General features: G+C 40.7%; 1 protein-coding gene across 2 annotated transcripts in view; it reads right to left on the bottom strand.

Annotated features, from left to right (window-relative positions):
- The window catches only part of LOC145913217 (reversion-inducing cysteine-rich protein with Kazal motifs-like), a 34,632-nt gene that overhangs the window by 4,850 nt on the left and 17,415 nt on the right, over nt 1-12,367 (bottom strand). For both annotated transcript variants that reach the window (XM_083000795.1, XM_083000796.1), the window contains 7 exons: nt 10,781-10,857; nt 4,239-4,330; nt 3,931-4,112; nt 2,178-2,437; nt 1,767-1,869; nt 659-782; nt 224-373 (listed from right to left, as the gene is read on the bottom strand). In XM_083000795.1, the coding sequence (XP_082856921.1) occupies nt 224-373; nt 659-782; nt 1,767-1,869; nt 2,178-2,437; nt 3,931-4,112; nt 4,239-4,330; nt 10,781-10,857 (988 nt within the window). The remainder of the gene's footprint in view (nt 1-223; nt 374-658; nt 783-1,766; nt 1,870-2,177; nt 2,438-3,930; nt 4,113-4,238; nt 4,331-10,780; nt 10,858-12,367) is intronic.

The raw sequence follows: 12,367 nt of genomic DNA, 5'->3' as shown, positions 1-12,367 counted from the left end.
GCGCACAAAGTAAGTTTTGTTGGAAGAACAAGTAAGTGATCAGAAATGTTCAAGTCCAACTAAAAAAGTAAACTGATTTTTTATTCTACATTTTAAAACAATTTTACCCAGTGAACAATAAATTCATGTATGCGTTAAACAATAACGTCGTTGAGGGACAGCGCCCTATAAACCATACCAGATAAAAGCCACTATAAATAATTAATAAATAAACCATATTTACTGGCATATTATTGCCTCCCCAGTCTTCCTGCTGCAAGGTTTGATCTCAAGAGCGCACGCGACCATCTTCCACTTCTCAGGTTCGCAAGTTGAAATGTCTCGAACGGGAAGATCCGATCCCATGATCGTTATGTGACCTTTCAACCACATTCTGGAAGGCCAACAAAACTCGAATTTAATAAAGATTGGCAGTGACGTCATAGAAGAGTTGTTGTTCTCGACGTTTTACTGTATTTTTTATGGCGAAATTGGGTTTCTGAAATGTCTGCATCGAAAAACAGATGAATTTGAAGACTTGTCTCAATGGATATAGTGACGTCATAGAATAGATGCTTATAAACAACGTTTGGCCCTCACATTCTCATCACCATGGCAACCGCAAATCCCAAACTTTTAAACGAACGAAATGTTTTCCGCAAAGACACGTGAATCTTACTTGTAAGAATGCAAAGCCACCATGTCGGCGTCGGCGTCGCACTTTCTGAAAAGTTCGGTCGGGCGGTTGTTGTAGTTTGTGCAGAACGACAACCCCTTGCATCCCATCTTGCACGGGCTCTCCACTGAAAGCAATCACATGGTTACGTGGTTGTGACCGTGAGTGCATGACGTAATATTTCTTATCACAAAGTCCGACTAAGATTTTGATCACTTTAAATACAACTAGACCTTTTAATACAAATCTTGGCCCGTTCAGAATCATTTTATATGATCTGTGGTTTTTAAATGCAATCAGGTCAAAATACTTTCAGCAACGTCGAAGGAATTGAATATTTTTTTACGCTTTTGTCAAAGGATTGTGCTTAGAAAACGGAAACTATGCAGTAACCGATGATGCCTTATTAGGCGAAATGTATTTTTCTGACACAACAATTTAGCTGTAATAAAAATACTACTTGGGAAATGTTATGTTCAAATTTTGCCATTTTATAACTTTGAGGGTTATAAGTGATACAGATCCTGGGCTAGGATTCTAGAACTAAATCACGACTACGTGCAGAGACAGCAAGTCACTCATCAGGGGACAATTTCCGCAATGCAATCGAACACAAGCTAACGGAAGCATCTCCGCACCCACGGGAGAAGAGATCAAAGGGGTTTGGGTTCAAATCCGGAGCTCACCAGGGCGTGAATCCGGTGCCAGATAATCCCAGTAACGAGGGGGCGCCTGCGTGAGTGCGGGGTGCAACCTGGCTTGTATTATTGGATTAAGTTCGGGTGTGGTTGTGTCAGCAAACGGAAACGCATTCAACGCTCGGGACCTGTGGGATTTTTTTACCGTTTCTCCACAGAAGCACAAACCGTTACGTGTTTTTGTGTTCCCTGATTGTGACGCAACACTTTACATTCGCCGATAGGGGAACAGCGAAATGTTTTTGTGGGAATCGAAACGGGCATTTTGCTTTGATACTAATTACAAATGAAATGACTTGAATGCAAATCTAGTTGTATTTTTTTAAGATATTTTTTCATTGTTTCGTTCTAAGTGCAAAACTTGGTTGTTTCGCTTTTGCACAATTGACCGGAAGTGACGTTAAATCTCTCACCTTCATCCAAACATTCCGTCATTTCCGTTTCATCGTCGTAAGATTTGCAGGTTTTCTGGAAACCTTCCCAGTGTTCTGGTTCCGACCACGGGTTGGAGTAAATCTGGTGAACACTTGGCGGGTTAACATTGATTCGTAGAATTAAACAAAAAAGCTCGGTAACTGTGTGCGGATTTTGACATTTAAAAGTGAACACAAACTTTACAAATGCTTTTCTGTGCTTTCAGTGAAATCGGTCAACACTGTACGTTTTCCTTTCTGACAACAAGGTTAAAACCGTTGTCGCAGTTAAATCAAAGTTAACCCTTTAAACGGTAGAAAACCTCTATAAAACAGGTGGTTTTACAACGCAGTCAACAGACAATGTACAACACATAGAAAATAAAGTACACAACAAACAAAAACGCCTACTTCTTCGCAGTATTCTTTGCACGTGTGTGACGTCGCCTTGTTGCAACACATCAGCTCTGGTGACGTACTTCCCAGCTTGGTGTTGTGGTTGTTCACGGGTTCTTCGATGAAGCATTTCCATAGTGGAAGGTGGGGAATCAATTCGCCGCATACCTCCACCAAGCGGGCGATCGGCTCCCTCGGAGATTCTTCCGATTGTAAAATCTTGCGGCAAGTTTCTTTGCACAACTGGTTTTCTGACAACTCACAGCACGGAAGTTCTGCATAAAAATATCGTTTATTTTCCTGTGCGGTCGGTTGTGACGCCATTAAAACGGTATTTTGCCTCACAACATTCGAAAACGTTTCAATATTGGAAGGTAGGAGCTAAAAAATACTCAAAAAGATCAACGTCATTGCGATCTTTGTAATTTTGTTAAAAACAACTGAAATAATAAATTCTCCCACTTTGTGTTCTAATTCAAACAAAATCTTTCTTCCTTCAAACTGTCATATAAGTTATTTAATGCTTTCTATTATAGCTAATTATACATTTTTGTGGTAAAGATTGTATTGTATGATAAATTTTACTTCATTGATTGTTAGGTTATAAGATTGAGCTATATCAGCTATAGGAACAACGTTCTTTGGCAAATGTTGCGTTAATTCCTTATGAAAGGTTGATCGTTATAATCCGTTCTAATTGCATCGCATTTAATGGAGTGCAAAATAACATTCTGCCTTTGATCTCACATATATCCCCGGCGTGCGCATACCATACGAACGAAAGCATTGATTTTTGCTGCAATATCAAAGACTTGTTTTGCCGCCGCTTTCGCACGTATAAAGGCCTCGCCATCTTCTAAGCCGTGTGAGCTTACATAAGCGCCTCAAATGGTGTACACAATCACACGAAAGCGTTCCTGTGATCTTAGATCCCCACGTGACCTTATATTATTTTTCTGGTTGGTCACTACCGTACAAACTACTGATCAAATTTCATAAACAACCATGAAGCCTATAATATGAATTTTGCAAACAGATGGCCACTGTTTCGACTTAAAAGGTCCCATCAGTACAGCTTGGTATGACCATGGACGATATTTGCATTGCAGCTGCACTGATGAGATCTTACAGGTCGAAACAGTGACCATTTGTGTCTTTTACCCTTTGTGCTGGGAATAAGATACAATTTTGCGGGTGCTGACAAGTGTGTGTATTATGCGTGACGTGCGTTAAATGCTTGTATACCTACGTGCCTTTATTGAAAAACTAAATCCGGTATTTCAGCAACTTAAATTCAGTTTTTGACACTCGAGGTTTCAACAATTCCAAATTTTACCACAAATATTTCGAAACGGTTTCTATTGGAAATATCTTTCCCAAATTGTCATTGTTATTGCGTTTATGTTACGTCACAACGGCTACGCCTGATGTTGTAAATATGTGTTTAAATCAAGTAAATAAAATAACTGTGACCCAAACAGTATTTCAAACGCCAACTATGGAGATGGAGTGGTATAAAAAATGCCATTGTGAACATTTAATGTTAGTTGTGTATAAGCTGCAGACAGATGGCCACTGTTTCGACCTAAAAGGTCTCATCAGTGAAGCTGGTGTAGGTCGAAACAGTGGCCATCTGTTTGCAGCTTACACTATTCATATTATTGGCTCCACTTTGCTTATTTAATTTTAACCCTGCGGATTCAACACTTCAAGATTTGTCCAAACGTGAAAAACGTGCATTTCAAATGTGACTATTTTCTACACTCACTTTCAATGAGGGTTTGTCGGGTGGTGTTGGCAAACTCCTCCATACATCTTCCCATGGTTGGACCGCATCTACGATCTACAACGTCGATATCGCGTCGTGTTGGGGATCTTCTGTCTGGGCCGAACGCGTTCTCGCAAAGGTTTCTGCATCCTTTGGCTGTCCCTGAATTTCTTGCACAACATCTGGACACAAGAAAGAAATTTCTGTTTCAGGCATTTGAGCACTTAAAAGCAGCAATGGTTATTTTTCGTAAATTCTTCAAAATTATATGATGCTGCAGAATACGTTAAATTTTTAATCACTTTTACCTTTGCTTACTCTCCTGCTTGTAAATACATTTAAACATTTCCTTTTCGTAATCACTCCTGCAATGTTCCAGTAATTCCATCTTCGAGTTGGCCTGGAAAATACAGCAATTTGTATCGTTTGTCACAGCAACAAATACAATGCATTGGGATTATAATTTATGCATATAATTGCCACGCAATTGCATTGCAGGTGTGCTTTATTGATAATAACACGGTCATTGGCAAGCGGACCTGGTACACCCGGGTGTTGAATTAGTTTAAGTAACAAAGAGAAAATGGAATCCTGTATGTTTTATTTTGCTCTGTAGAGCACAGATGTCTTTCTTTTTTCTACTTTTATTAAAATGTTTGCGAAAAGTCGCTTTGTCCGTTCGTGATTTTTCAAAATTTTGTGACGTGTATGTTTCAAGGAAGCGGTTGGTGGCGTAGAAAATCGCGAAGAATTTCGCATAAACCGGATATTCTCTGATCAAATGGATCGGATTCTGTATTCCTCCCCCAAACGCCAAACCGTTAAACCGCAGAAGGTCACATCACTCACTCAAACTGTTATGTTATGTCAAATATCACAGGGAATAGGGGAGCGAGTCCAACAATATCGGATCACCCCTATCTCGCTGCGGGTGAGAAGAACTCTAATCTTCCGTGTTGTCGGAAATGCGTGGTGCTCGTATCCGATTTAACTCGAATCGCGTCAACCGCGATCTTGGCTTTCAAAATGGCCGCCACGCTCTCTTGATCGTGTTGGCTTCATTCCAAACAAGAGGTTTCGAAATGAAAGATTGCGGTGAACTTTAAAACCCGACCCCCGTTGGTTTAAAGAGTTGTTACTCGGTGCAAAACTGTATCTATTTTCCGTCGGTTGCTGGAGTTTGTAAATGGCATTTTTGTTGTGCACTCTTTTGCCAAACATTTGTGTGACTTTTTAAGATGATTTCCGAAATCCATATTGCAAAAAAGCTTGATTGAATATTTTCGGGTCTAAAACAACATAAAATTAAGGACCACGCTTCTAAATGGAATAATGGACCATCCTTTGGCGGTTGGGGAAAAATATTTAAATTCCTGATCTGGTGTAACGAATTTCACACAACAATTTACCATGACTTACATGCGAACTTATTTCTGTGATATTTTCTGTTGTGAAGTCATGCATTGTACCTGCTTATCGCGACGATAAACGGGTTGAGCGCGTCGGGCCGCATATGTAACCAATTCCCGAAATAGGGCGTAACCAACCAGCAATCACATATCACAACTCCGAGGCGACAAGATTGACTCCCATCTCGTGTTAGGAACACTAAACCAGGTGCAGAGGTCAGGTTAGAACCGACAATTACATGCCGTCGACTTGTGAGGTTGCTGTTAGTCAACGCCCCAACAGACGTGGGTCGTGTGCCTCGTAACAATACTTAGCAAGCGATACGTTGTAATGTTGCAAGTTGCAAGAACCCTGCAATGTCCGGTACACAAGCCATTAAAAGGTAACGCGACTCTGCTTGAGGTTAAATGCCATCTTGCGATGTATAGGACCTTCGCAAAGACCACACGCAGGATTTAATTGCAGGCGCTCACTTTGCCATCCTGGACCGAAATCAAACTTCTTCCTGGCAGAGAATCGTTGGAAAAAATATTATGCAAATAAAAATGATTTTTCTGATCAGAAACAACACAGTCTTAGATGAGTTCCATATTCTAATCATTCGTGTCGTACTCGAATTATTTATCTGCCGGGTCAAACGTAGAACGATCGTTAAGAATTTCAACGTATAACGGTTGATCGATTGAGATGGAATTCGGGTCTTGAAAGTTAAAACAAACGTGTACAAAAACTCCAGCTGGCTCTAATTTTCCTTTTATTGCCCACATTTCCTACTAATAATAGTTTTTTTTATGGGTAGAGGTATTTTCCGGACTGCATAAACGTGGTCGGCGCTGGAACTTAAACGTCACTTCCTGTTTCTACACCAAGCAGCACTTGTGTATTTTGTCAATTTGGCGGCGGTCGGCGGCGAACAGACGTTTCAGAGCCTCTGCATTTTGCATCATAACAAGACGGCGAGACGAACACAAGCACAACACAATCACCCTCGCGTTTACCAAGTCATGGGAACGACGGTTCGAGAACGTAACAGAATACCAGGAGCAGCGCGATGCAGGTTACCCTGGAAACAGACGCGGGTCAAGTGGATCTGTCACGTGACCACGTACGGGACAATGGCGCGGATTCGGTGTCAACAGAAAATTAATCGAACCTCGTTTCGGACCCCATTGTCATAGGTTCCTGGGTTAGGTTGTGTTACGATGGGCGTCTGGGCGCTAGTCTCGAGCCAAAACTTCGTTCGATGCAAAACTTTGGAGCAGGAAACATTGCTCGCATACCGCGGTGCCCGAATTTTCGAGTGCGAGTCGAACGCAAAGTTTTCAGTCGGAAAAAATGTGCACAGACTTTTCTGACCTCTCGTCCGACCAGAATATTTTAAAACTATGCCATAAATACGGCGGTCTTAAATTCGATTTTCGCGTTTCCCTACATTCACCGTATTGTTTACACACTTTGTCCCGATGGAGGGAGATTAGATGACGACCGAAACGTCGACATAATAAAAAGTTTTTTTGCCAGAACAACTTTCAATTAACTGAACATTAAGCCAGGGAACATCAGCAACAAGTTAATTGTTTTAATCCAGAACTTTGCCGAAAAGTGAATTTTCCATTGATTGATTTAATTCACACAAGTCTTGGTATCTTCGCTCCCACCAATCGAATTCGTCGCGTTGGTAGCTTGATATTAGCGGTAAAATGTTGGTTCGGGATCTCTCAAAGTGGTTTTGACCAATTCCAAACCAACTAGAATATTACTGCTGCTAACATGACATAAAAATATTCTCTGTGAGCAATTTGTAGCTGTGGCAGAGTTCATCGATGTGTGACACGTGGCACACGACAAGGTAACGGTTGAGTGACATTTGCATGCCTGCCACCTCGACATCCTCTTTGCCACATGTCATTTGGATTTTTGACGTCAACTTGTGTCAATGTAAGCCTGCATCGCAATTACAAACCTAGGTCAATAAAGTCGCGGTTTTATATCAATTTAATGAAAAATTCGAACAAAAGTTCTGTTGTGAATGCTTTATCCAACTTGGCGACAAATCTATCAAAGACCAGAGGCGGAACGCGAGTGTATCGACTCCCGGTCTCCACTGAGCAAACATGAATTATTAATATCTTCGCACCGGCCATGGAAGAAATCGGTATTTCGTCGAGCCACCGACGTCACGCAGAAGCAGAGGAGACGAAGCTGATGATATTTACGAGTGGTCAAACTTTGTGTTGTCAACAAACTTAAACAGCGGTTTTATTGTCCGACGCGCAAACAGAATGCGGACGGTTTGGGCGCCCGAAGTTTTAAGTGTTTGCCTGCCTTCGGAGCCACGATTAATGACCGACCGATAACTGATCGACTTTTTCAACATCTGTGACTTGAGACTGAGTTTGCGGATTTCGGTTGAAAACCCGGAGAAAGTTACGCCCCGTCATCCTACTTTCTGTTTAACCAGGAGTTGTTGAAATTGGGCAGATATTTTTATTTTGCGGTGATCTCGAGTAAAATGGCATGCGCACGTTTCGATTTCGGGACTGGGGCGTTTCGCAAACAAGTTTAGACGGGATATTTCGTAACGTACGACTCCAGAGTGGCCGCGAATACATGTGAAAAATCAACACATGCTTTTTTTGCAGTGGTTCCAGAGCTAAAATCCCTTTCGAAATAAAACCTTGTTCAAGTGAAAATGATGGTTTTCATTTTAACAATTCTGTCACAATAACAGTCGTTGTGTTGATGCAGACAATCACCAAAATATTAAAGTCTAATGCAGAATTGGAATCTAATGCAGAACGCACCAGCACTTTTCCTAGTTGCAATGAGTATTTTATATACTATACAACATTTGCCTAAACGTTATCTTTAATTTTTTGTTGCGGGCTTGGCAGCAAATTTCAACTCTAGAGTTCACCTTTTATAAAAGAAACGAGAGAAATGTGTTTTCCTGCGGTGCTTCATATATTTTGTTCCAAAAGTTAGATAGTAAATACTGCACTACATATCCTCCCATGGAAAACGAATCGCTCCACAATTTACAGCCGAGAGGAAAAGTTCGAAATTAATTCCCGACGATTGATGTCGCGAGATTCGAGCATCGTGTCGCGCGCGTGTCGCCTCCTACACCACTTTGTGGCCAGGACAATGAAATCGTGATACCTCGATTGTAAACAAGCGGAGACGCGATGACAACATGTATGTTGTGATTGGGGTTCTACGACTTTCGAAAGAATAAAGTTGTTAAAAAAATTGTGACCTCCCGACGACAGGTTTTCAAATAAATGGTCACCGATCGACCGGGAGGGTTAGAGGGGGTTTGTATTCACTTCGTGTGCGGGTTACTTCGATGTCAACATCGAATATAATCCTATTTGTCAATACTGTATGTCACGTTTCGCAAATACGTCTGCGAGATAATGCGTCCGGGGGATTTCATACAAAACTGGTGGAAAAAGATAAATATTATAGCTCGAAAAATGCATCGTTTGCTTAGTTTAAACATCATGAACCCAATTACAATGCAATTAATTTTACAATATTCTAAACAAACTGTTGATGTTTTTTGATGTTTTTTGTTGTCATGCAATTTACTTGGGTTAAACCAGACTCTATTTTAAATGATAACCAGCGGCATAATAACATTAAACGATGAGGACGATATTCACGAATTTATCGTCCTAAACGATTCGACGCGGGGCCGCTTAGGAAAACCATCGCGTCAGGTTGGATACACAATCTCCGTACTTGTTTGAACGAACGAACACGGACCGTGGAACGCGAGGGCCTCTCGACGTCGAATCTCTGTGAGCATTAGCGCCTTGGGTCGGGAGACAGAAACAACAGCGTCTCCAGAGAAGTGCGGGACGAAATTGTCGCTTGTTTTCTTTGCAGTCGCATTATTCAGTGCCCAGTATTGAGCTGTTGGGATCTTGAATCGGGACATGAATCACCCCCATTTCATACACCTGCTTACTAAACGCGCCTGCTGTATAATCGCTCCTTTCTTCTTAGTTTAGATAACTGGTTTTGGTATCAGGGAAAGTTGTTGATTTGTTTTCGTAATAGGGAAAATTCTCGCTAAACATTGTTAGGAACGTCCACGAAAACTTATAAATACACGCGCTATTTGATTGACAAAGCAAACGATTCCGCCTTTTATTGTTTTAGCGGGGTGGGTAGGGGTAGATATCTGTAGGACTACTATGACGTCATCAAAAGGGGTTCACCAGTACAGAAAGGTTAACAACCACTGTTCCATGGCATTGTGTAGAACGGACAAAATATCACCGTACGAGCGACCAGAGCCACCTTGCCAACATTTCCAACGCTACAACGGCTGCCAATGAGGCACAAGACGCACAGTAGCTTGTCGTGATTTCTATGGAAAAACATATTTCTGCGAAACGTTCAATGTTGTATTTCTGGCAAATAGGTGCGGAGTGGATTTTATCACTTTGAGAAGGGGTGTCTACAATGGGGGTCCTTTTGGGGGCTGTTATTGTCCCAGAGGCGCCAATTACCGAAAATATGCCATTGAGGGGCTGCGAGGCGTGGTGGGCACGACCTAGATGGCATGCGCCCCCTACAATTGCTTTAAAATCGGATGGGTTTTAAGAAGGGCGGTGTGAATGTGTGAACGCCCAGCACTATCAAAACCCCTGGGTTGAATTGCGTAATGTGTTATAGGTGAGAACGTATTTACGACAACGCGGTTAAAAACATGGCTGTCGACATTGGGTGGCCGTTTGGATGGAAGTTAATGCTTTTTCGTGGTATATTTGTTTGCACAGAAGCGCACGATTTCACCTTTGGGAAAACCGAATTAACTTGAGGTTCGAGTCCGTGCTGTAGAGACGGGCTTATGATGGCGAATTAATATGATTAATTGTACTCATGTCCAAATTGGAATCAGAATATGGTGTACACTTTATGAGGTTTGATATATTGTGACTGTTCTGTACCAATACCTTGTTGTTATTTTTGGAAACAACTGGTTCTTGTTTTGCTCCGTTGGGAACAAAAGAAAATTCTTACTTTTCACTGATGATGAACACAGTGGTGTTTAAAATGTCTGTTTATGACTATAAGCATATTGGCTTTGGCTTTTCCATTCCAAATAGAAGAAAAATACTTTGTACAAAATTTAACAATTACACGGAACAGAAAACCCAAAGCTAATCCTTGTAACGTTTCGAACACCGCTGTGCTCATCATCAGGGTTGTAAACAAACTGACTTGAGTTGCGATTAAGCACCCACAAAAGCGGGCAAGCGAATAAGCAAATGTTTGTGTATGACACAAAATATATCTGCCCATTGCCACCATGCATTATTTACTGTACTTAAAAACATAGTCCAACAAACGCAGTAAATTATTCCGTAAAACACTTAACAGTGTAAGCCATGACACCACTGGTATAAGATGGGAGTTAAATCACCTGTAGACAAGAGTGTCTGCATTCGTCCATTGCCGTATGTTCGCAACATCTCCTCCCAACCCATGTTCCGTTGACATCTGAAAAAATATAACAAGTGTTAAAAGATTGAAACAATTCATGCTAAAGTTGTGAGTTGGTAATGAAACGTTCCGTTGACAGAATTTGTTTAAAATATTATTGTTTCCATAATTCTGGAAACAAAAGGACTCAGCCAATATTGCAGAGAACGTGTACATGTTTAGTCAATTTAAAGCTCTTCTGGCAAAGAAATTTTCAGATCGCCAAGAAGTCATATCATGTTTTATTTATTTGACTTTTTAATATTTTTAATTATTGTTTTATGAAAAGTAATATACGAAATAACAGGAAATTTTAACCTTAGGTTATCGTCATAGTGGTGCTTGATATAGAATTGTTTTGAGTCCGAGTCTTCCTTATAAATATTTCACGACCAAACCTAATAATGTAGTTTACATATCTGAGTCCATAAAGCGATATATCACGATAACAAAACCGACATTTCTTCAGTCTCGCGCTTTCGCTTAATCGTTAGCCGACACATTTAACAAACGCGATTAACGTCTCAGCAGCGCCCAGTTTTTCTTGACTAGATTTACGAACTAACCAATTCTGTAAAGAATTAGATAGTTTTCTAAATCATAAAATAGCGTAAGGAAAGTTCAACATTTACATTCGAAAATCAAGTTGCCGCGGCTTTGACATTTTCGTACTAGGAGCTGTTTCTAACGACCCGTTGGTGACGTTTTGTTTGCCATAAATCAACCAGAGTATTTCGCAATAGTTGACACCAGCACGATAAAATTGCGCACTTGCATCACCGTTTACTAGTTTGTGCATTGTTAGGAGAATGCCTGATTATTACGTCACAAGTAGGGTTAATCGTTGGCTTCGATAAACGTGCAAACAAAAGGAAAAACATGTTTTTGGTCAAATTATGATCTGAGATAACTCACTAATTTTGCCAAAATCGAACTCATTTACAAAAACATCAACTTGCTTTTGGTAAGTTAAGGAAACAGAATAATGTAACAATGGAATCGTGGCTCTCGCGTCAAAGTTTGTTTGCGGTGAAAAATCGCGACGCCAAAATCTTCGTGGAGAGCGCGAATCAAAACAAAGCGTTTCTAAAGTGACGTCGAATTTCGGACAATCGCGTTGGACGCAAGCCAGTTTGTAATCGCGTTTTCGCGGTTTGTCGTTCGATTAGTTCGTCTTTTATTGTACGGGACGAAGGGTATTCCGGATTACATTGTTTTTACAAACTTGTGTTGTGAAAACACGGAATAAACACAAAATATTCTCTAAACTCTCGCAGTTTTAAGTGGAGATTTTGGCCACAAATTGTTGGCAATATTTTTGTTCATTGAATCCAAAATAAAATAAAACATGACTAAATCGTTTAAGTTAAACTCTTGATATTTATTATATGCGGCCAGATTCCAATGTTTGGAGAGGGCCCTGCTAAGCTTTTGGGTCAATATGGGCCAACTGTGTGTTTTTGCGTCATGGCGGACAACCGTTTATTTCTGTAGTTTTGACTTTTACTCTTCCCGGCAAAAACATCAC

Source organism: Ascidia mentula, chromosome 9, assembly GCF_947561715.1.
Source record: "Ascidia mentula chromosome 9, kaAscMent1.1, whole genome shotgun sequence".
NCBI lineage: Eukaryota > Metazoa > Chordata > Ascidiacea > Phlebobranchia > Ascidiidae > Ascidia > Ascidia mentula.
The sequence above is the reverse complement of the archived record's forward strand: the minus strand, read 5'-3'. Positions and strand labels throughout refer to the sequence as shown.